We start from the raw sequence: 26,336 nt of genomic DNA, 5'->3' as shown, positions 1-26,336 counted from the left end.
TCAGCGGCAGAGAGGATTAACGTAACTGGTAGACGTGGTGCACCCTAATCAAACCGGAAAACCAATCAAAAGCATTAGAATAACACCGCTGTGCTATGCTAAATGGCCTTAGCAGAAGACATTGTGCATATCAAAAACAGGCAAAGCAACAGATTAATATTATTCAACATATTTTTATGTAGCCCCATTTGCAATCTATAACATTTTCATAAGTAACTGTAGGGAGACGCAGTGGCGCAGTAGGTAGTGCTGTCGCCTCACAGCAAGAAGGTCGCTAGTTCGAGCCTCGGCTGGGTCAGTTGGCATTTCTGTGTGGAGTTTGCATGTTCTTCCCGCGTTGGTGAGGGTTTCCTCCGGGTGCTCGAGTTTCCTCCACAAGTCCAAAGACATGCTCTATAGGTGAATTGGGTAAGCTAAATTAGCCGTAGTGTATGTGTGTGAATGAATGTGTGTGGTTGTTTACCAGTGATGGGTTGCAACTGGAAGGGCATCCGCTGCGTAAAACATATGCTGAATAAGTTGGTGGTTCATTCCGCTGTGGCGACCCCAGATTAATAAATGGACAAAGATTAAAATTTATGAATGAATAAGTAATTGTAATTTAATAACACATTTTTTTCTCCCAATAACTAACGAATTACTGTTATTTTTATTTTGTAATTAAATTACACAACATCGTTACATATAACTAGTTACTCCCCAACAGTGTTATATATATATATAATACATAGTGCTCAGCATAAATGAGTATAATCAGAATATTGCCTTAATCGCATTAAAATTAAATCATTGGTGTTCATGTAAACATACTTATTGATTAGCTGCACTGTTACACCAAGGTGGTTTGGGTTACTTACTGATATCCAGTGGTCTTCATAAAGAGTGATTGTAGTGCCTTCTGCTAACCATTTTAGCTTTATCAATGTCGTAATTGTTAATGTGTTCTCTTAATAATAGTTCTCGCTGATGGTACAGTTCTGAACAGTATTGATGGGTCTGCAGTCTGTGACGATCCATTTAGGGATGGAATAACTTTGCTTTGCAGTAGTTTTTGTGTATAGACTTGCACTGCTATACACTGCTATAGACTCTGTCTCTGAACAGGCATTTTGCTAACATCTGCCAAATATTTTTTGGCCTAAAGATGTTACTTCAAACTTCTGTGGAAGGACAGTTTGTTGCAACAATAAGTGCACACAGTTTTGGTTTAATCTAAACTTCTATCTTGAAGTTTATCATATTATCCATCATTCAATCTTATGGCTGTGATGTAGGCAAGAAGTCAACATTGTTTCAAAAAGGCAAATCTAAAGTTGTATGAATTTTTTTCCAACAGAGGCTCATTAGAAGTATCGGGCTATATTTTTTTGTGAAACTGCAAAAACGTACATCGACATACAGTACGTTTTGGATGAAGTTTCTAGTTAAAATGAACACCAGGGCAGGGTTGCTCCAACTGATCGATCGTGAGTTCTTTCTTAAACTGGAACGTAAAGTCCACATAGGGGCTTAGTAACTACTAGCTAGTTTGAAACTAAATTTGTTTTCACTTCGGTTCTTCGCACCACATGTTCTTAAGGAAAAGTTAGTAGGTCGTAAGCATTCTGTAAAGTCATGCGTAGTCGGATTGAATGACATAATATCCAATGAAAAGCATTTCATTTGTTAAACTGCTTTAAAATTCTGCTACTAATACATCTATATATAACTGTCCTATGAAAATTTAATTATAAACCAATTTTTATAGCATATTAAATTACAGTCAGTCACTTGTAACAGACGACGCACAGAGCTGCATCGCGAGCCGTGAATGCACGCGAAATACACATGACGTCATTAAAACATTAAACTTGATTCTTTTTATATCATACATATGAAAGAGAAAAGAGCAGGCAGAAGAACTCAGTCATGAAGAAATTCTCGTTTTAAGTGGTGGACACAATTAACACAAAACACTCCTTGAAAGAAAATTAAACTCTTTTTTACAAACTGAAACAAATGCGAGATTTGGAAAAAATCAAGGCTGAGGAGAGAGAGATCATTCTTCATTATCTTTGTGAGGTCTTTAGTGTAAACTCTTCTCTCCTGTTATACATGGGGGGAGGCTGCCGTAAATATTTAGTTGGAGCGTAGCGTTACGTTTAAACTAACTTCAGTGGTGCAACGTAAAAATATTTAGTAATGTGTAAGTTGTAACGTAGTGTCCCTTTAAGTCACAGCTAGGCTGTGTTTTAACTTACGCACTGCTGGTGGAATTGGCCCTAGGAAACAAACCTTTGTTCTTTTTCCCACTACTGCACATATTTGCAGTGACATTTTTTTGACAAAAAAATGATTATTTTCAGGTAGTTATTTGGTGTACAACATCAAATAAAAACCACAAAACAAAAGTGTAGATGACTTAGATGGTTTATCCATGGTCAATCTGTTATAATGCTGACTTTGTATGGTATAAAACTTGGGATACTGAGCACTAAGGTTTAAATCTGATGAAACACAACTTTAAAAAACAGGTAAAAGCAATGTAAAATCAGGGTAAAACTACGCGGCCACAATAAAAGTTTTCTGTTACGTTTGCTTTTGAAAACACTCTTGGTTGGCATTTAGATCAGTCGATCACAAGGTGATCTGTACAAGCCACACCTTCTCATGGACAAGTACAAGGACATGTAATTGACGTGTATAACACAGCACAGCCTAGTAAGGTATTTCAGATTCAGATTTCAGATCTAGTGGATTTGTCATCAAAAGCTGCAGGGAAACGAAACCTGTATATTTTGCAGAAGTGAGCCGAATCAAGTAGATTATTCTATTTTATTTAAATTACATTTGTTAAAGTCCATTTGAACCGGAAATTGCTGCGACTATTGTATGTTGACGCACTTCCAACTCAAACAGAATATTGAGTATGGGATGGTGCTTTCTTTTGAGCATCATTCCCTTATAACAAACTAATGGTTTGAAGGCTATCATTATATATATTCCTATGTAATTGCTATGAAAACTTTCAAAATAAGGTCATTAGAAGGACCACCAATCCAAACATGGAAGCAAATGGTCAGCATTTGGAAGATTACCAAAACACCTGTTTTTTATACTTAATAAACTATTCACTTTAAGAACAACAATGTGAGCTAGCAAAATAAACATTGCAAATTTAGATTTCACAAAAACTTTAACCCAACTGTTGATTTTTGACCCAGAAATGTGTATTTGTGTGTATATGTTCTACAACCTAGCACTTTTAGAGTGGATATGCTGTATTCATAAACAAGATAAGCAAAAAGACTGCTCAACTAAATATCTGAATTGTTATTGGAGTTTTAGTCATTTCCAGTCTGCAATATCACCATGGTCATTGTGATGTTCAGAAAAGCAGTATGGTCTTAGTTTTAACAGTTAACTGAAATACACTCACTTTCCACTTTATTAGCTGCTTGTTAACGCAAATTTCTAATCAGCTAATCACATGGCTGCAACTCACAACATACATTTAGGCATGTAGAGATGGTCAAGACAATCCACTGCAGTTTGAACTAGAGCATCAGAATGGGGAAGAAAGGTGATTTAAGTGACTTTGAACATGGCATGGTTGTTTGTGCCTGACGGGCTGGTCTGAGTATTTCAGAAACTGCTGATCTACTGGGATTTTCACGCACAACTATCACTAGAGTTTACAGAAAATGGCTTGTTGATGCGAAAGATCAAAGGAGAATGGTCAGACTGGTTCGAGCAGATAGAAATGCAACAGTAACTCAAATAACCACTCGTTACAACCCAGGTAGCAGAGCATCTCTGAATGCACAACATGTCCAACCTTCATGACACGTCAACAACATGAAGGCATGAATCCATCCTGCTGTGTATCAACGGTTTAGGCTGCTGATGGTAGTGTGATGGTGTTGGGGGTTATTTTCTTGGCACACTTTAGGTCTATTAGTACCAACTGAGCATCTTGTTAGTGCCACAGCCTACCTGAGTATTGTTGCTGAGCATGTCCATCATTTTATGACCACAGTGTACCCATATTTTGATGGCTACTTCTAGCAGGATAACCTGCCATTTCATGAAACATAATTCATCTCAGACTGGTTTCTTGAACATGACAATAAGTTCACTGTACTCAACTGGCCTCCACATTCACTAGATCTTAATCCAACAAAGCACCTTTGGGATATTGTGGAACGGGAAATTGGCATCATGGATGTGCAGCCAACAAATCTGCAGCAACTGCGTGATGCTATCATGTCAATATGGACCAAAATCTCTGAGGAATATTTCCAGTACCTTGTTGAAACTATGACATGAAGGCCGTTCTGAAGGCAAAAGGGGATCCAACCCAGTACTAGTAAAGTGTACCTAATAAAGTGACTGGTGAGTATATATATATATATATATATATATATATATATATATATATATATATCATTGTAATTTTTATAGTGTAACTGTACATTAAGTGCTGAGTAATATTATATAACAAAAGATACTTACTGTAGACTTAGGGTTAAGCTTTATATTAGGGATATTTCATAATATTATGCCTGATTTACTAAAGTATACAGTAAACAGACACTGTGAAATCAAATATAATTTCCACCAGAGATGAGTTAATACTAATACAGCAGATTTTTACTACTTCTCTTGAGCATTGATCACAATTATACGGCTGACAAACTCAAGCTGCACTGGTTTGAATGTTAACACCTTACATTGTGAACCACTTTCTAAAAAAATGATCCATCACTCAGATTGCTTGCCGATTACTATCTAGCATTGTATGAGTTCATTCTTGCTCAGTACAGGTTTCTGTGCAGACACTAATGCAAAGCAATAATGGAATTACCTCATGTTGCCCATGGCAGAAGAATGATGTCATCCTATAAGAGCTGCCCACCCCCTACCCAAAAAAAAAAGACCCTCTGCTACAGGCTAACGATGAAGTCACCCATGACATCATCCACTAGACAGACCATCTCGTGATCGCTATTGTCTTATTTTCAACGCTTCACTTTGAAATATTCATGTTGGATGTCATGTTTATCCGCTGAATTTTAATATTAGTATTTCTGCATGCAGTTTGTTTGAGGCAAAAGTTGTTATTGCAGCTTAACTCTAAAGCATTAAAGCGAGGCATTGTGGTGTGAATCTCATTTCACAGCTCTGTGAAATGCAGCTCTAATAGCCTTTGCTCAGCAGGTGACTTCACACAGAGCTGTAGCATAAAGAGATTTTTTTAAGTTGTTTTTCAGTTTCATTCAGAACAATTTTCAGATGACAGAAATCGCTTTTCTATGTGAGGAGAAAAATGACATCTTGAATACCTTATGTAGCGGACTGTGGTTATGGTGGCAGTAAAGCTAGTTGATGGACTTAAAATACTGGGCAGTTTAAAGAGTATTTCTTATACAACCAAAATAGCATTTATTCATCAAAATATGATGCAAAAAAGAAAGAAAGCAGATGTGGCACTTGAGATGTAGCAGTATGAAAATTCATATCATGATTATAGTGAACAAATTCATTATGGTTATCAATATTATCATGCCGGTTTTGTTTAAACTAACTAATTTTTTTTCAAAAATAACTGTCAGGCATTCCACCAAGTTTTGTATTGGAAAATTAACGCTAATTCATTTTCTTTTCGGCTTAGTCTCTTTATTAATCTGGGGTCGCCATGGCAAAATGAACTGCCAACTTATCCAGCATGCAGTGGATGCCCTTCCAGCTGCAACCCAGTACTGGGAAATACGCTTGCACTCTCACACAATCACTCATATACTGTGGTCAATTTATTTTATTCAATTCCCCTAAAGTTTATGTCTTTGGACTGTGGGGGAAACCAGAGCACCTAGAGGAAAGCCACATGAATAAGGGGAGAACATGCAAACTCCACACAGAAATGACAACTGGTCCAGTTTGGACTCAAACCAGCAACCTTCTTGCTGTGAGGCGACAATGCTTACCACTGAGCCAGCATGCCACTTATCTTTGATACAGTAATACTTATTAGACGAATTTATTGTGGTTCCCCTTCGGTTGGGGAACTTCAGTGCTATTAAGTGGATTTGATCTTTGTGAAAATCCACGAAATGGGAGGATTCGGTTCAGAAGCCGATTGTCTGAAAGAGTATTGAACGGGCCAATGAATGCAATGAATTGGCAGCGTAAGCTTGCATAGGTGTGCTTCATTGCCAATTATCCCAGCATTTAAGCACATCTGGAGCGAGCAAACGCCATCCTTTTCGCTTCATAGACTTTCTGATCGAGTCGATGAGGGTTCCTCCTGCTGTGATCCAGCGATTCCGAGCAAACGAGAGCATTCTCCCGGTCCAGAGTGTGTACACGCAGCGGCAGACGGTCGAGCTGGGTTTTCTCCCATGCCTGGCGTTCTTTGGGTCCGGTCCTCCAGGGCGGTGCATATAAAGTTGCAAACTTTACAGAAGGAGCAACACAGTCTTGAAGCACGTCCTTTTCAGGACGGCGCTTCGACTGTGCGTTTCTGGATGCGGTGGTTTCCTGTCCTCGGATGATGGGCACGGGCACTGCGTTACATGCCTGGGGGTCCAGCATGTTAATGCGCTGCTCGCGGGCAGTTCATGTCGTCATTGCGATGCTATGACTGTTGCGCAGTAAAGATCGCGGCTAGCCTTTGCAAAAGGGCAAACCACCCCAGTTGTCCCCTGCTCTGCAGCGGGCACCCGGGCAGATCTGAGGGTTTCAGCGAGAGATAATCCGTCGCCCACGGGCCTCCCACTCCTCTAAGCGCTACATCCAAGCTTCGGGCGGGGGAAGCGATCCGTCTAACAGATGGTAGCCCTCACGCTCGATGACACCGGAGACCAGATGTCCACCTCGGCATCGGAGGGTGGGCTTTCATTGACCGATGATGATCCAGACCCGCTTGCCCCCTCCGGGCAGGTGAGCGCTGTCAAACGGATCCTGAAACGGACATGTTAGCCATGCTTTCCCGGGCTGCTTCGGCCGTGGGTTGGAGATGGTTTATCCCCCAGCTCCGCGGCTGGACCGAGTAGAGGGGTGTCCCCTTCTTCTCGGAGGTGCACAGTAGGCTCACGCGGTCTTGAAGGGCACTTTTTTCTGCTCGTGCTGCGTGTCTGTCCACCCTCACCACTTTTGACGGTGGAACGGCCGGGGATATGTGGCGATTCCTCAGGTTGAGTGCACGATGGCGGTTAATCCGCGCGGCACCTCTTCTTGGCAGGGTCCGCCTCGTCTTCCATCCAAAGCCTGTAAGTTATCTGCCTCCCTCGGAGCTAGAGCTTACAAAGCTGCGGGCCAGGCTGCTTCCGTCTTGCTTGCGATAGCCACCTACCAGCGCTACCAAGCGCAGGCGCTGGCCGAGCTGCACGAGGGTGAGTCCAACCCAGGCTTACTAGCTTCGCACCGCCGCTGACTAAGCTCTTCAGACTACTGAGTCCGCTGCGTGTGCGTTGGGGAGGACGATGTCCACATTAGTGATCCAGGAGCGCCACCCCTGGCTGATATGCGCGAAGTCGACAAAGTCCGCTTTCTTGACTTCCCCATATTCCAAGCCATGTTCGGCGACAGCGTCTGTAAATTCACCCAGGAATTCGAGGTGGTGAGAGAGCAGTTGATAGGTGATGTATTATCGGCGGTCCGTAGCCCGCTCCGCCAGCCGTGCCATTCATGCCTGCTCCTCGCCGAAGGCGCCCACCTACGAGAGCTGCACCGCCCCCGCACACGCCTCTGGCGAAGCGAGCACGTCGAGCACCTTGGAAGCAGGCAACCCACCTGCCCAGAACGCCGCTAAGTCCGGCAACGGACCGCGAAGCGTCCCTGGGACAGGCCGTCTGGAGAAGAAGGAACTTGCTCTTTCCCCGCTGGAGGGCGGGGCCCCATTTCCAACGGCACTTTTTACTGCCATGAAAACATCATGAAAGAGCACTTTTCCACTTCCCCGGATGTGACAGCCCAAAATCTGCCAGTCTGGGACGCTATGCTTTCTATCTTGCAGATTCAGTGCGTTTCGCCAGTGGCTCACAAGTGCTGGGAGGATGGTCTCCTTTCTCCCACCCCTCGAGCCTCCCCTCCGGAGCTCGGGTGCGGAGTGAGAGCAAATCTCTCACCTCCAGCTTTTCTGTGGGACCCGCGCGCTTCCCGGATCAGCACACCCACTCCGCGCTGCCCCACTGCTGGTACATCAGCGATTGTAGCGATGAGTCCATTAGCGAGAGCTCAGCCTGCCTGGTTAGCGTGGGCCAGCTCTTCGCGGTGGCTCATACTCACAATCAGTCTCGGCTATGCGATTCAGTTCGCGAAACGGCCCCCCAAGTCACGGGTGTGTTTTTTACCAGCGTCAGCCCCCTGCCCGCCCCTGTCTTGCGAGAGGAGATTGCTGTCCTCCTGGCGAAGGATGCAATCGAGCCGCTCCCTCCAGCCGAGATGGAGAGCGGGTTTTACAGCCTACACTTCATCGTGCCCAAAAAGAGCGGTGGGTCACGGCCAATCCTCGATCTGCGCGTTTTGAACCGCTGTCTGCACTAGCTGCCGTTCAGTATGCTCACGCAGAAGCACATCCTCCGGTGCGTTCGTCCTCTGGGTTGGTCTGCAGCATTAGATTTGATGGACGGGTATTTCCAAGTCTCCACTCTTCCTCACCACCGTCAGTTTCTGTGGTTTGCGTTTGAAGGTCGAGCTTGGTGAGGACCCGCGGAAGGTGCCTTAGCGCCCCGTCGGCTCGCAGGCATCCGCATACTCAATTTTCTTGATGACTGGCTGATTTTTGCCCTCTCTCGGAGCAATTGATTATGCACAGAGACAAAGTGCTCCGGCACTTCCACCTGTTGGGGTTTCAGGTCAACCGAGAAAAGAGCAAACTCGCCCCCGTGCAGAGAATCTCTTCTTTCGGGCTGGAGCTGGACTCGGTCACCATCGCAGCAGCTCAGCTGATGCTGTACTGCCTGAGAGAGCTTGACAGCATACTAGTGGTCCCACTGAAACTATTTCAGAGGCTCCTGGGGCATATGGCATCCGCAGCCGCTTCATGCCGCTTGGATTACTCTATATGAGACCACTTCAGCACTGGCTTCACGATCTAGTCCCCAGACGCGCATGGCACACGCGCGCACACCGTGTCTCTGTTACTGCGCTGTGTTTTCCTAGAATTATCTAGATGCTCACGACTTCCCAAAAAATATATCTAAATCCGTAAGACTTCTGTTGAAGTAGGATAAATTAGGGCCAGGGACACGTTGGAGGATGATTTGGGTGCGTCACGCTTGCTTGACTATCCCCTCATCGGGGGCGTTGGTAATGTTCAGTCATTATGGCGCTTTCCATATTTCTCCCATTTCGTGGATTTTCACAAAGATCAAATCCACTTAATAGCACTGAAGTTCCCCAACCGAAGGGGAACGTTCGAGGTTACAGAAGTAACCCTTCGTTCCCCGAGGAGGGGAACGGAAGTGCTATACTCCGTCGCCATAATTACTGTCCGTTAGCTGTTTGAAAGTCTCTTCAGCTTAAAAGGATGGCGTTTGCTCGCTCCAGGTGTGCTTACATGCTGGGATAATTGGCAATGAAGCACACCTGTGCATGCTTACGCTGCCAATTCATTGCATTCATTGGCCCATTCAATACTCTTTCAGACAAGCGGCTTCTGAACCGAATCCTCCCATTTCGTGGATTTTCACAAAGATCAAATCCACTTAATAGCACTTCCGTTTCCCTCCTCGGGGAACGAAGGGTAACTTCTGTAACCTCGAACGTTTTCCTTAACAACACCATGTGGCACTCCTCATAAAGCAGCTTACTTGTGCAAATTACAACCTTGTTTAATATCTATATTAACAAGAGATTACAAAGCGACTGGGTTGTTTCTATGGTTACTTCATTCTAAAATAGCACTGCAATCAGTTATTGTATTCCTCCAGTTGTACTCCAATGAATTTAATCATCCTGAGCGATACTGTCATATAAACAGGTCTTTCTGAAGTTATTAATAGGTGCTCAGGAGTTAGATGAATTAGATTATGGCTGCTTTATAGTTGCCTCGAGTGAACTTTAAGTGCTGTACATACAGTGCACACTTTGCAGTTACACAATGTATACGGTCCTATGTAACTAAAGTGTGGATTTAGAGGAGATTTGCGAGTGCAGATGGGGACATTGGGTTATTTTGCGCAGCAATATCAAGTATACAAAATAAAATATAAATATTGGAGGAATAAAACAAAGCCTGAAAAAATTATGTATTTACAATTTGTAAGTTGAAGTTGATAATAAGTTAAAGTACCAAGATTGCTAACTGAAATAAAAATAAAAGCACATAGTAGTGCTAAAACTTTTATTTAAATAAATACCGCATTAGCATATTAATATAGCATTAGCATAATGATATACACTAAAATAACACTTTTCAAAATATCAGTACAATATTGATTATCGGTTTAAATTGCACTTTTTACAGCTAATGATTGATTTTTATTAGTTCATGTAATTTTTCTTTCATTTTACCAGTATTGTAATCAGCTAATTTAAGATATATAGCTCTTTAAATAAGAGTGAATGTGCAAAACGAAGGGTAGGGGTAAGAGGAATGGTTAAGGAGGGGGGGGGGGGGGAGAATTGGGATTGGGGCATAATGTGTTAATTTAACAAAAAACTAACAGGTTTCAATTAGCATTTTCAAATTTCAATTTTAAATTACAAGGGCAAACCATTTTTGTTTTCTACTCAATGACATGTTCAGATGAATTGTTCATCAAAAAACTAGCAATGAGAGCTAACAAATCTAATATAGTCAGTTTTGATTTCATTTGTATTTTAAACACAAATAATGGCAGCCTTGCATTTGCCATTCGCCATAGAACAGAAGCACACAGGATCTTATTACTTACTTATTCTTGACATGTTCGCTATGCAGGCTTTTTCTTTCTTCCCACAAAAAGCAATTTTGTGTCTCATTTGATTGACACCGAGTAAGCCAGTGCCACCCTGGTTGACTTGTATAGAATTTTAATATCCACCATTTATTTGTATCGTCAGACAGTTTTTAAAGAGAGTGGGTTTGCTCAACCCTGACTGCGTAAGATCTGAATTTCAATAGTCATGTCAAAGCAGTAAGTAAATCAGCATACTATCATCTCAAAAACTTTGCAAGAATCAGATGCTTTATTTCTAGTGAAGACTTAGAGAAACTTGTTCATGCTTTTATCAGCAGCAGGGTGGATTACTGTAACGACCTGCTAACAGGCCTTCCAAAAAAGACAGTCAGACAGTTGCAGCTCATCGAGAACGCTGCTGGCAGGAATTTAACCAGATTCAGAAAATCAAAGCGAATCACACTTGTCCTCAGGTCTTTACACTGGCTCCCAGTTACATTTAGAATACATTTTAAATTATTATTACTTGTGTAGAAATCACTAAGGCTGCATTTACACTGCAGATCTTAATGGTCGATTCCGATTTTGTGACTTTATCCAATTTTTTTTTGATGACTGGCTTACATCATCTTTTAAAAGTGACCTGTATTCGATTGTCTGCATTTACACAGCACACAACGCACATAATGACAAGAAGCAATGACCAAGAAAAAAAGACCGGGCGCTGACTTACAGCTGATGATAAAAGAGCTCCCTTTTCTTTGTTCCTATATTAATTTGTTTGCAGGGTTTAATTTTTTAAATTCTTTTTGACAAGCTGTTTTGCTATCATTTATGACAGAAAAGTTCTCATTTTGCCATTTTCTTTTGATCTTCTAGACCTTTTTAAACTAGTAGGCATCTTAATGTAATTTCTTTGTTGTTATTTATGCACATGATGTATGTAATAGTTTTATATTAGTTTATATTGGTTACATGCACTCAATCGCTCTTTCTCTCTTTTGTTAAAATGCTTAAATATTTGTGCTATATGACAATATTAATTTATTTTTAGTCCTCGTGTATGAGATTTAAGGTTTGCAACTCTGCTAAAGACTGTTCTGAAATGAAAGCGTCAGACTTGATGTCATTCTCTATGGTTTTTGATGATGCATGAAAATTCGATCTACCTGCTTACACTACAGACACGAGGGCATGGATCCGATTCATATCGAATCAATTTCCACATATAAACAAGGCCTGAATTGGAATCCAGTGATTTTTTTTTTCCTGCTTGTACATACATGGGCCACATCCCAATTGTGCAACATGGGAATTGAGTGACTTGAACCATGTAGTGTTAATGCAGCGTAAATGGCCTAGGACCGCAATAAATTACAGATATGCTCACTGAATACAAACCTAAGAGATCATGCAGATCATTAGGATCAAGTAAATTAGAAATTCCAAAAGCAGTGTGAATCGGCTTTCAGCTACTACGCCCTCGCTGCTGGAATCAACTTCCAGAAATGATCAGATAATAGCAACATTGTGCCTAGTTCAGACTGCGTGATTTTAGCCCCGATTTTGGCTCGCCGACAGGTTTTGAGAAATCGCCGACAAATGCCTGAAATCACAGGCAAATCGCTGCTCGTGCACGTGAGTGATAATCACACAGTATGAACTTTCAAAGACGCGATCTGAGAGAATCGCCGATGAGTCGCCGATGCCTTTGAGATATTTGGCATGCTAAATATCTGAAGCTGTTGGCGATTCAAATCATGCCGTGTGAATTGAGTTTTGACTGAAAATAACATCAGCAATCACCCACAGCCAATGAGAGAGCAGCTTTCACTTGTGTGTGTGTGTAGTGTATACCTGCTGCAGGCCAGCGGGAGGCTGGGGGAGAAGTTAAAAGCGATCTTTTTCGGTTTATTTGGACCCACGAAATGGAGGGAAAACTAGTGGAGGTTTGACAGGACTCTGGAGCAACCGTGTCTGTTTGAAGTTTCATACAGAAAGAAATTAGTTTATCATCAACGTTGAGGATAAATGGCTAATTCCCTTTAAACCCAGGTGAGCAAACATGTACATGTTCTACCCCATTAAAGGCTTCTTTCTCATTATGTATTTAATAACAAAAGATATACTACGTGTTTTTGGCTGTGAGACGTAGTTTGGACAAAGTTGTCGGCGATTCTTCCTATAGTAAAAGTCATGCAATGTGAAAGTCCCTGTCGCCAATCCATCTTGCAGTGTAAACAAAGCAGCGACGAAATGCAAGCCCAGATAGTCATGCAGTGTGAAAACATCTGTGACACGACTACTTTGAAAATCATGCAGTCTGAACTCGGCATTAGGCACGTTCAAATCAAGACTCTAAACACATCTATTTACCGTAGCTGTGCCTTTATCGAATGAGCACTGTGCTACGTCCAACAGATCACATTATTATGTCTTTCTTTTCTTTTTTTTTAAACCTATTTTTACACATTTTAATCAGTTTTTATCTGTTTTGAATCTTTTTTGTTTGTTTGTTTGTTTGTTTTATTCTTGTTTATGTAAAGCACTTTAAATTACCATTGTGTATGAAATGTGCTATATGAATTAACTTGCCTTGCCCATTGTGTTTTTTTTCGAAAAGGAAATTTGATATTTCATTATACAGAATCAACTCTTTTGGAATCAATTAAATAAATTAAACGAAATCTCCTCTTTGTTCTAGCGTGGATCCACGGCGACCCAAGGAAAGTCATTTACCCCACAGACAGCACGGGTCAGTTCTGTGGCCAGAAGGGAACACCCAATGCGTAAGTGCTACTAGCACCACCAGCCAATCAGCTGCTTTGGGGGGAGGGGCTAGCATATTCCTCATTCCACAAAAACTACACTTGTAAGCCACGCCCTTCTTGTAATTATAATGTTCAGATTATCATCCCTTCCGTTCACTCAAAGTACAAAGCAAAATAATATTAGCCTTCTAAATCTTGGCTTCGCATGCTTTTGTACTGAATTCCTTTTCCTGTGTGAAGTTTTGCGTTGATTGGCAGCATACAACCTTGGGGAAAATAAAGAACTGCTCATTAGCAGAGCTGGGACACACTGATAAGAGTGTTTGTTATGCACAGGCGTAGAAGGAGAGATGTTTGCTCTGTGGTGAATTGGAGGCAATTGGATCTGTGCAGTTCATAATTAGGAGATGCGATGCCCTCAGTGGCTTAGGGGATTATGGGTAGGGGGGGAAATCTGACACAAGCCCTTAATGCTTTGCTCTGACAAAAACTGTTTTATCTATAATGTTATAAACATTTCTCTCAGCGTTTCTGTTATACGGCAGGCTGCTGAAGATGCTAATCGTTTAGTATTGAACCTGGATTGGATGTTTTACAAAGTAGCACGTACAGGAGTTTTATTGCATGATAGCTAAACCGCATGTTTATAGTGGAAAGCTGCTTAAACCTGGATTTCAGTCCTGTATATGTAACCAAATAGCTCTAGTGACACCTACTGGCAAAAACTGTCATTTCACACTGTAATTTACAACAACAAAAAATGTCCTCCACAGAAAGAAAGCCATATTATTCTACTTCAACATACTGAAATGTGCCAGTCCTGCTGTCCTGATAAACCTCCAGTGCCCTACTACTCAGGTAACACGCTTGTTCATTACAAATCCTGGCATTGTTTAGTTCATTTCGCTCTGGGCTTTTGCATAACTAACGCTTTTGTTTTCTAGATGTGTGTCTCCAAGTGCCCGGATCGATTTGCAACGTACACAGATATGCAGCTACTTTATAGATTCAACAAGAGCCACTGGGATTACTATAAACAGTTCTGCAAGCCAGGCTTCAATAACCCCCAAAAGGTAAATTATATAGCCATGCTATGCTAAATAAGTTGTTGTGAACTCAATAAATGCACAATGCATTGAGTTTTTAAAAAACAGAAGCAAATCATTGATATGCAGGAAAGTCATGTGTGTCGGCCTGATTTTGGTGCTATCCATTTGAGGTAGGGTGCTGTGGTGATTTGTATTCAACAGTGGCTGTCGGGATACAAGAAGCTGTCATTTTTCATCTTGTAGTGTGCAATAATGTATTACAACTAGCAAATCTGGGATGTTTTACAATGCAGAAAGACTACTATGCTGAAAAAAATGATTCGTTAGATTTACTAAAACATTTTAAAGTAACTGATTGCAAACAATATATCTGCGCTGAATTTAAACAAGTTAAATGTAGTAATGTTCAGCTAAATTTGTTTGTTGGAATCCCGCCCATAAAAAATGTTTGCAGCCAGTTACCTTAAAAAATTTATTTATTTAATAATTTTCTTTCAGTTTAGTCCCTTATTTATCAGGGGTCGCCGCACCGAAATGAACCTCCAACTTTACACTGTGGATGCCTTTCCAGCTGCAATCCCAGTACTGGGAAACACCTATACACACTCTTTACGGTTTGTCTTTGGACTGTGGGGGGAACCGAAGCACCCAGAGAAAACTCAAGCCAACATGGGGAGAACATGCAAACTCCACACAGAAAATGCCCCCTGGCCGATAACACTTTAGAATAACTATCCGTTACAACTAGTTAATAGATCATTAATAAACGGTTAGTTAATGAGTTATAAATGACTTGTTAAATAATAGTTAATAGTTTGTTAATTATTTATAACTATCAGTAATAACTAGTTATTAATCAATCAATAAACTGCTAGTTAATGAGTTATAAATGAGTTGTTAAATAAAAGTTAACAGTTTGTTAATTATTTATAACTGTGTCTTATAGATAGCCAATAGATAACTTACAAGCTGTTAGTTAACCAGTTATAAATGACTTGTTTACCTAGTAAGAAGGAGTTTTAACCACAGGGGTTCGAACTGTAGTTGCTGAGTGACTAAAAAGTTATCAGCATGATGGTAAAAAACTGTACATTTCTAGTGAAACCATTCTTCTGCAATCTCATACCAAAAACGGAAAAAAAGGGCAGTATTAATACCTTAAAATATGGGAGAGCGTTGATATTATGTGATTATATTGTATTGCAATATGGAACAATTAAATGTTGATGTTAAATCAAAAGTAATTCACAAATACTTGAAAATGAGATGATTTAATGACAATAATTCTTTATGGTTACAACTGAATTAATTACAAAATAACTGTTTAAAATGATAAAATTAAAAAATGTAAAATTAAAGTTACACAAGGTGAGACAAAAGAGGAGGGAGAGAGAGACAGAGAGCAGGCCCAGAAGTTAGCCTGATTGCAGTAGAGTCAGAGGAGGAGAGGAGCACAGCAGGAGACAAGCAGACCAGGAAAAAACAGTCCAGGAAAAAAAGACAGAGCAGAGTTTTACACCTATTTTATATCTTTCTTGACCATCTGACTGAAGCCCAAATGCTGAGACATTCAAACTGTCCAATCAACATGTGATCACATCGTAAAAAACCCAAAGTCCACACATTAAGACCTGATCTTATCAGTATCTGCCTTTGGAGTCAGTATGGACCTTCTTTGGTGAAAGACATGTTTTCCCATATAAACAAATGCATATGTTAATTTAGCCTCTTACAACTGTATTTTAATGATTTAAAACTATACCTAATAAAATAGTAATAGATCATGAATAAGATGTCTGTAATATACTTACTAAAGACTTGTTAAGTATCAGGTAATAGTTTATATTGGGATGATATTCTAAAGTTGCAACTATTCTTCATTTACTGTTAGTAAAGAGGAACAGTTGCAACTTTAGAATAACGTCCCAATAACATACATAAGCTGCAACTAACACTTCACTAATATATTAACTAACACTTTACAGATCAGTTGTTTATAGTTTAACTATCTACTAAAACCAGTGAAACTTTGTAGAACAGCAAATTGTTCAAGTGACCAAAAGTTCAAGCTACAGAAATTTGATGTGATATTTAAAATATAAAATGTTTGTACCTTAACCATGTTCCACTCATAGGCTTAGCTGTGTGCTTTATTTTACCAAAGAAACTCTGCAGATGAAATGTTAAACATTATGTTTAATGTATAGAAACACACATACTGAGCCATCACATGGCAGAACATCAGAATAAACAGAATACAAACCCATGAGGTTTGGGCACCTTTTGTGCTAAACATTAAAACAAAATAAATCAAAAATATATTTTATTAGAAAAGTTCTTGAAAGTTTTACTGGTATTAGTAGATGGTGAACAACTGATCTGTAAAGCAAGAGTTAATATATTAGTTAAGTGTTAGTTATTAGCTTATGTATGTTATTGGGACGTTATTCTAGTTGCAACTATTCCTCTTTTACTAACAGTTAATAAATGAAGAATAGTTACAACTTTAGAATAATGTCCTAATAACATATATAAACTATTAACTGATACTTAACGTAAGTCTTTAGTAAGTAATTTACTAACAGCTTGTTCATGATCTTATAACTAGTTTATTAGGTATAGTTATAAATCATTAAAACACAGTTAACAAGTCATTTATAACTGGTTAACTAACAGCTTGTAAGTTATCTATTGGCTATCTATAAGGCATAATTATAAATAATTAACAAACTATTAACTTTTATTTAACAAGTCATTTATAACTTATTAACCAAAAGTTTATTAATGGACTGTTAACTAGTTTTAACTGATAGTTTTTCTAAAGTGTTACCGTTATAATTAGCTATTCAAAATAAGTACCTACACAAAAGAGTATGCAAATTTGGATACAGTCTTGCATGTTCCATTTTCTAGACTGTTCCATAGTCTAACATGTTCCACAATAATCTATAAGGATTGTCGCATATTTGATGTTACATCGTCCACTGAAACCCTCTATAAACAGCTTTCAAACATGTTGAGACGAAAGAGAGGGAAGATAGTACAAAACCAAATATCAATCTGCTCATGGTGTGAGTTACAGGGGGGTTTGGAGAGATTTAACTCCCCTAACCCCTTTAGGATGTCAAAACAAGATTTGTGGGGAGTCTGTCCTTTTATTAGTGGAAAATTGTTTCCATTGATCTGTATCTTAAATAATAATAGTTAAAGTGATTCTAAAGATCCCAAAGTTATTAATTTATTAATTTCCTTTGGCTTATGCCTAGTTCAGACTGTGTGATTTTAGCCCCGATTTTGGCTCACCGACAGGTTTTGAGAAATCGCCGACAAATGCTTGAAATCACAGGCAAATCGGTGCTCGTGCACATGAGTGACAATCACACAGTATGAATGAACTATCAAAAACGCGATCTGAGAGAATCGCCGATGAGTCGCCGATGCCTGCGAGATATTTGGCATGCTAAATATCTGGAGCTATCGGCGATTCAAATCACGCCGTGTGAATTGAGTTTTGACTGAAAATAACATCAGTGATCGTCCACAGCCAATGAGAGAGCAGCATTCACTTGCGTGTGCGTATTTAGTTTTAGTAAAAATTTAGTATTAAGTTAAAAGTGCTCTTTTTCGGTTTATTTGGACCCACGAAATGGAGGAAAAACTAGTGGAGGTTTGACAGGACTCAGGAGCAACTGTGTCTGTTTGACGTTTCATACAAAAAGAAATTAGTTTATTATCAACGTTGAGGAGAAATGGCTTATTCCCTTTAAACCCAGGTGAGCAAATATGTACATTTTCTACCCCATTAAAAACTTCTTTATCATTATGTAGTTAATAACAATATGTGAGACGTATGTGAGACGTAGTTTGGACGAAGTTGTCGGCGATTCTTTTTATAGTAAAGTCATGCAATGTGAAAGTCCCTGTCGCCGATCCATCTTGCAGTGTAAACAAAGCAGCGACGAAACGCAAGCCCAGATAGCCATGCAGTGTGAAAACATCTGTGACACGACTACTTTGAAAATCATGCAGTCTGAACTCGGCATTAGTGCCTTTATTCATAAGGGGTCACTACAGCAGAATGAACCGCCAACTTATCCAGCATATGGTTTATACAGCGAATGCCCTTCCAACTGCAACCTAGTACTGAGAAACACCCATTCACATTCATTCAAACACATACATTATGGCCGATTTAGTTTATTCATTTCACCTACAGTATACTGCATGTCTTTGGACTGTTGGTGAAACTGGAGCAAGAGCACCCGAAGGAAACTCACACGAACATGGGGAAAACATGCAAACTCCACACAGAAACACCAACTGACCTTGCCAGGACTCAAACCAGTGACCTTGCTGTGATGCGACAGTGCTAACCACTGAGCCACCGTGTCACCTGTAATAGATGAATATAAATATACATTTTACTACCTCTATAATGGTTCATACAATTGTCAGTGCATGATCGTGGCCAGCAGGATGCGAGAAAAATATTCAGTTAAATATCAGATCAGTCATTTATATATATATATATATATATATATATATATATATATATATATATATATATATATATATATATATATATATATATATATATAAAAGGTTGTCTTTAAGAATCACAACAAAATGTGACAACAAAACTTGTTACAAAACTTGTACAATGAATATTCTGAAATGTTATTTTAGATTTTATTATTTATATACAATGCTAGGCTGATTTCTTGAATTCAAAAAAAGTATTGTGAATTACTCTTTAAATAAAAAAAAACATATTTGTAACAATCACTAGCAATATAACCCTCAGATCCCTGTAGAATATTCACATTCACATGGACTGCAATCCTGTCCACATCCGAACTGCAAGTCCTGTCATGCACCACACACACACACCTGTTCCAAGCCTCCTTTGATTAGTTTCACACAGCTGAAGCTGCTCATGTACTGATTACACTTGTACAGTTGAAGTCAGAATTATTAGTCCACCCTGTTTATTTTTCTGAGTAACGGAGAGATTTTTTAAACCCATTTCTAAACATAATATTTTTAGTAACTCATTTCTTATAACTGATTTATTTTATGTTTGCCATGACGACAGTAAATAATATTTTACTAGATATTTTTCAAGACATTTCACAGCTTTAAGTGACATTTAAAGGCTTAGCTGGGTTATTTTGGCTAACTAGGCAGGTTAGGGTAATTAGGCAAGTTATTGTATAACAATGGTTTGTTCTGTCATTCATTCATTAATTTTCTTTTCATCTTAGTCCCTTTATTAACCCGGGGTCGCAACAGGGGAATGAACTGCCAACTTAATTAGAACGTTTTTACGCAGCGGATGCCCTTTCAGCCGCAACCCATCTCTGGGAAACAACCATACACACTCATTCACACTCATACACTACGGACAATTTAGCCTACCCAATTAACATGTGCCACATGTCTTTGGACTGTGGGGGACATTGGAGCACCCGGAGGAAACCCACACGAACGCAGGGAGAACATGCAAACTCCACACAGAAACGCCAACTGACCCAGCCGAGGCTCGAACCAGTGACCTTCTTGCTGTGAGGAGACAGCACTACCTTACTGCACCACTGCGTCGCGGTTTGTTCTGTAGACCAGGGGTTTTCAAAGTGTGAGGCGCGCCTCCCCTGGGGGGCGCCAGAGCATGTCAGGGGAGGCGCGGGAAAAAATATAATATGATAAAAATATAATTATTAAGTTTAATTATTGTATGTATTTTTTATTATATTTAAACGTTTATTATATGCCTGCTAATACAATGGGTCGGTTTCTGAGACCCACCCCGATTCAAAGCTGTAATGAAGTTCACGGCCCTTTGGCCGCCGGGAAGGAGGCGGAGAACCGAAGCAGTTTTAAAGTGATTTATTAATGACAGTGACGGCAGCTCCGTCTAAACCAAAACAAACGGACGGCAGATCCTCACAGAGACTGCCGTCAAACTGAAAGCAAAAGTAAAATATGTCCGGGTCCGGTCCTCTCTCGGCTTCCTCTGCCCTTGTTCCTCCTTTTATGATCCAGAGCTCCTTCCGTGGGATGTGAGGCAGGTGCTTACGCGTTGGCCTCACTCCGTTCCCACGGCTCTCGGCCACGCCCCCTCGCCACAAAAGCCTTCAAGTTCAGGGCCTAAACCCAAAAGACGACGATATGATGATCAGTATTTGAGTTTATGATTTACGTGGACAGGACCAGCTGATCAACCACGACCTTTATGTGTGGTTTGTCAAGATATTTTGGCTAATGACAGCATGAGACCCACTAAACTTCCACTGTTTTGACTGGTATGGACAGTTCTATTCATATTGAACCATCATCCTAGTTTTAAAAATGTTTTATTAAAATACTTGTTATTACTCTGTAAATAATTGCACTTTCATGCAAATGATGATAAAAGTGAGTTAACAGTCTGGCATCTGTCTGTGTCTTTATATGTATATGTGTGTGTGTCTGTGTGTGTGCGTGCGTGTTTGGGAGGAGGGGGGCGCCAATGGATAAGTTGTGTCAAAAGGGAGGCCCACTGTCTTAGACTTTGAAAAACCCTGCTGTAGACTATCGAAAAAAGAGCTTAAAGGGGCTAATACTTTTGACCTTAAAACCTTTTTTTTTTTTTTAAATAAAAACTGCTTTTATTATAGCAGAAATAAAACAAATAAGACTTTCTCTAAAAGAAAAAAAAATTATCAGACATACAGTGAAAAATTCATTGCTCTGTTATACATAATTTGAGAAATATTTTAAAAAGAATAGAAAATTTAAAGGGGAGCTGATGATTCTGACTTCAACTGTATACAGCTCACTTTGATTCTCTCATTGCTGAGTCTTATTTGGTTAACACCTTGTAATATAACAAAGCGTTCCCTGGTATATTTTTCATGTGTTCCAACCCTTGCTTTGATTTATTGTTTACCCTGTATGCCGCCTGTACCAACTATCTGCCTGTTACATGACAATGCCTCTGAATTCCCTTGTTTGTACCCATTTGCACCTGTTTTTGATCATTACCTGTTTGACCACAATTCTTAATAAAACCTGAATAAGGATCCTCACACTGTTGTCACTCCACTCCTTATGGTCACAATAATATCTTAGCATATTTTCAATATTTTATTCTCCTGATATTTCTTTTCTTTGGGTAAAAATCTTTCAGTATTAAAATATTCACACAGTCTTCCAGAAACCATTATAATATGCTAATTTGCTGCTCAAGGACATTTTTTAAACATTATCCAGGTTTAAACTTCATAAATTCTTAATATAAATAAAGAACATATTAATATTCTTCATATAAATAAATTCTTCATATAAACTCATATCTCATCGTTATGACACTTAATATATTCATGTAAAAAGTGTGTAGAAAATAAATATCAATTTGAAAGGAATTAAGTTTATTTTGAAACAAAACTATGAACATTATAATTTCTTTTCTGCTTCTTTGATTCATTCACTGCATTTCTTTATCAGTTAATACTTTTAGATCATAATATTGTACTGCATTTATCATTGAAGAATTAAATGTTCTTGTTTCATTTACCTCAGCCTGTAAATCTGTTTAGTTAAATTTTTTGAACCACAATAATTCCACAGACCCTTACAGAGCTTTTAAAACGTCATTCTGAAGAACCATTTTTGTAGCTGAATGATTTCTATTAGTATACATGAACAGCTAGCTTTACTTTAGAGTACTTCATGCTTCAGCAGACGTCAGATTGATGTTTTTGCAATGGTTATGTCTATGTTGTCTTATGTTCAAACCCATAATGCATGTAAATGGACCCATGGAATAGCAGGGAGTCATTCATCATATAACTAACTCTGATAGAGCTGTCATACGGTGGAGTAAAGAAAAACTCTTTTCTTATTGCAGTCAGTGGCACAAGTGCTGCGAGATGAGGACTGTCCGTCAATGATAGTGCCAAGCCGACCATGTAAGTGATTTGTGTGTGTATGTGCGCGTGTGTGTGTGTCCTTTATAAACCCTTTCACTTACTTTTTAGGAACTGAAAGCATTTAATCTAAAACTCTTTCAGTTAGTGTGCACTTGTTACACTTTTAGTGTACTTCTAATAGTAGTTAAAATTAATAATGCATAATTACATGCAACTAAAGCTAAACCTAAACAGCATTCTAACCTTCGAGTAAGTACATGTAATGAATTATCAATACCTCTCAGCAGGCACACAATGTCATAAGATGTTAATATAAGGTTAGATTTAGGTTGTGATGTCAGGTGATCAAAATTTAATGTCTAGCCTGTATCTAAGAACAACATTTATTTTGATGTTCAATAACGACATCAAATGACACTGACATCTTAGGTTGTGTTGGAAAGTGACCAAAATCCAACGTCAAGCCAACATCTTAAACCAACGTAATATTTATGTCAAATACTGACATTTATTTGTCAGGTATGGCAACCAAAATCTAACGTATGATAGACGTCATAGTGGTAATGTCCACACAACATCAAGCTGTAACATAGATGTTGATATTTGGTTGTATTTTGTGTTGGAAAGTGACCAAAATTCAACGTCTTTCCAAAATTGGACATTGAAGTTGGTCTGAATTTGAATTCTTATGTATTTTCATTTCCACCCAAAATGCAACGTCCCCTTGATGTTGGGGTACAACGTCAATCCAATTTCATGTTGACGTCCTGTGCCTGCTGGTTACTAGGTAATTGAATAGTTACACACAGTAACAATGACACCTTTAAATAAACTGTAACCCACAGAAGCATTGTAAAATCTAATATCGTGAGAAAATGCTACATAATAACAGACAAACTCTTATTTTGAGTGCTTTCTAATCAGTGTAATTTCACTAAATGGGTCATTTTACGGCACTGAAGTAGCTAATATATGCAAACTTACATTGAAATTAAGTAGCTGTTGACTTTGTGTTTATACGCTTCATTAGTCTAATTCTGTAACATAATTTCATTGAGTACTACAATGTAAGTCACTGAAGTAGCTAATATGCTAATTTATATTGGATAGCTGTTTACTTTTTGTTTATAAGCTATATTATTATTATTCTATATCATATTTTCAGCGAGTGAGTGCTACAGAAGTCATTGAAGTTGCTAATATATGCTATTTAACTTTGTGTTTATAAGCTTAATATATTATATATCATATGATATTATATAATTTCAGTAAGTGAGTGCTAGGTTAGAATTGTCTCACTGAAGGAGCTAATATGCTAATTTTCATTGAAAATAAGTTTACTTTGTGTTTATAAGCTTCATTGGTCGTATTCTATATCATTAATTCAGTGAGTGTTAGGCTACATTTTAAGTCATCAAAGTAGCTAATATGCTAATTTACATTGAAAATAAGTAGCTGTTTATTTTTTATAAGATTCATTATACGTATTATATATCATAATTTCAGTGAGTGAGTGCTAGGTTACAATTTATGTCACTGAATGATCTAATATGCTATTTTTCATTAGAAATAAGTAGCTGTTTACTTTGTGCTTTTGAGCTTCGTTGTTATTATTCTTTAGCAGTTGATCAATGATCTTCTTTTCTCACTTGCATTGAAGTTTTACAGCGCTGCTTCCCAGACTTCATCACCAGAAATGGTACCCTAACTGTCGCTAACAAAACCGCTTTCAAAGACGCACTGGACACGGCCAGAAGTGTGACTGAACTTAGAGATGCAGCCAAGTATGTATATTTACCATTCTAATATTTCAAGTTTTGTTTATTTTCACTATTTTGAAGCCCCCTTTACTTACTTTTGGTAAGTATTTGTAGCTGCACATGCCAAAACTCTAAAGCAGGAGTGCCCAAACTTTTTCTGATGATGGGCCAAAAACCCAACTTGATTGAGACTAGTAAGTCGAAGGTAAATATATAGTTGCAATGGGTAATTTAATAATTTATTTATTAATATTTAAAAATAACTAGAAAACATTGATTTATATTAACTAATAATATTTTATTTTTTTAAATTTTTATAATGAACTTATTGTAAATATAAAAACAAACTAATTTATAACAGAATTACACTCGAGTTTGCTTTGATTTGCTTGTCGATGTCTTCAACGTAATTTGTTTATATTAAATAATAGTATTTTATTTTTTACATTTTTATAATGAACTTATTGTAAATATAAAAACAAACTAATTTATAAAAGAATCACACTAGAGTTTGCTTTGATTTGCTTGTCGATGTCTTCAACGTAATTTGTTGAGTGACATATTTAATTTATTTTGCACAATTTGATTAATTTACAACATTTTATTTAAACATTTTATTTAAATTTGCTTTTTTGTAGCTCAGCAATAAAACAAAAAAGGTTACCTCAAATTAGAAAGTACTATCTCTGTGTTAAAGGCACTCGCCCCAAACATCTCCATCAGACTCACTTTCCTATCAGGTGGGATGGTGGGCCAAATCAAAAATTACAGTAAGCCAATTTTGGCCCACTGGTCCTTACTTTGAACATCTCTGCTTTACAATGAAATGTGTGAAACTTGATCATGTCAAACTGTTTGACTGAATCTATGCAGTTATATAAACATGAAACATAATACACTTGCTGTATTTGACAATATATTTGCATTTGGGATGTGCATGAAGTAATCAGACTTCATGGTTATTTGTGAGGCTATATTTTAATTTACTGGCATGCTTGTCCTGATTCTATTCAACTATTCCATTGTTATTACTAAAAAGTTAACATTTTTGCCACTGAATTCTGAAATCTGCCATGATACGTATTGCAGTATGTATTTCAGTTGTGACAAGTAGGCCTATCTAATGATACATGCCAGTATTTCATTAATTGGAACTGAAATATAATGAATAAAATAGTATTATTAGTACTGTATGAACTCCTGAGCAGTCTTTTCCTTCAGAAGCTAAATGTTTTAGCATACTTACAACAGACCTTGTCAGTGTACCATCATAATGATTCGAAACCTATGGATAGTTGCTTTAATCAAATTAAAGCTGTAGAATTAGTTGATTTTGCTACATTTATGGTCAGTGCTTCTATTTGACAAAAAATAAAATTAAATAAATGAATTCAATATCACACAACCTGAATTCCAGAATGGTTTCTCTGGATTTCCTCAGTGTTTGGTAGTTGGTGAAATACTAGCTATGATTTTGCATTGATACCAAAATTCAAATGTCTTTTGGCACAAGTGAGGAACCAGGATCTAGCTTTGCTAGCAAATAAAGCCTTTATGTATCACAAATTCACCTGCTTATTAGGAACTGCTTTTGTTTCATTTTGAGGTGATTCTGTGACCTTTTCACTTTTATTTTGCCTCTGTCCCAACTTTTTTGGAGTGTGTTGTTGCAAGTGTTGCATTAAAATGAAAATGTTTATTTTTCAAAAATACTGCATATTTGCTCACTGAAAGCATACCTTTTAATAACTTTTGTCAATTAAATAAAAGTTAAAGACAATCAGCAAATCACATATTCTTGATTTTATTTATTGGGTGTCCCAACCTTTCTGGAATTTGGGTTGTATATGTGATCCTGAACCACGAAACCAGATATGAGTGCATGTTTTTTGGAAATTGAGATTAATGCATTATACGAAAGTTATATAAAAATAATCTTTCCATTGATTTATACGTATGTGTACAATATTTGGCCAAGTCA

The 26,336-nt window shown here is 38.4% G+C and overlaps 1 protein-coding gene across 5 annotated transcripts in view; it reads left to right on the top strand.

Moving 5' to 3' along the window:
* slc44a5a (solute carrier family 44 member 5a) overlaps positions 1 to 26,336 on the top strand; it is a 252,938-nt gene that overhangs the window by 193,530 nt on the left and 33,072 nt on the right. For 4 of the 5 annotated variants that reach the window (XM_087239869.1, XM_087239872.1, XM_087239870.1 and 1 more), the window contains 5 exon segments: positions 13,570 to 13,654; positions 14,410 to 14,494; positions 14,581 to 14,709; positions 22,574 to 22,634; positions 24,256 to 24,379. In XM_087239869.1, coding sequence (XP_087095995.1) covers positions 13,570 to 13,654; positions 14,410 to 14,494; positions 14,581 to 14,709; positions 22,574 to 22,634; positions 24,256 to 24,379 — 484 coding nt within the window. 5 annotated transcript variants of the gene reach the window in all.

Source organism: Danio rerio, chromosome 2, assembly GCF_052040795.2.
Source record: "Danio rerio strain M-AB ecotype USA chromosome 2, GRCz13ab, whole genome shotgun sequence".
Classification (NCBI taxonomy): Eukaryota; Metazoa; Chordata; class Actinopteri; order Cypriniformes; family Danionidae; genus Danio; species Danio rerio.
The sequence above is the reverse complement of the archived record's forward strand: the minus strand, read 5'-3'. Positions and strand labels throughout refer to the sequence as shown.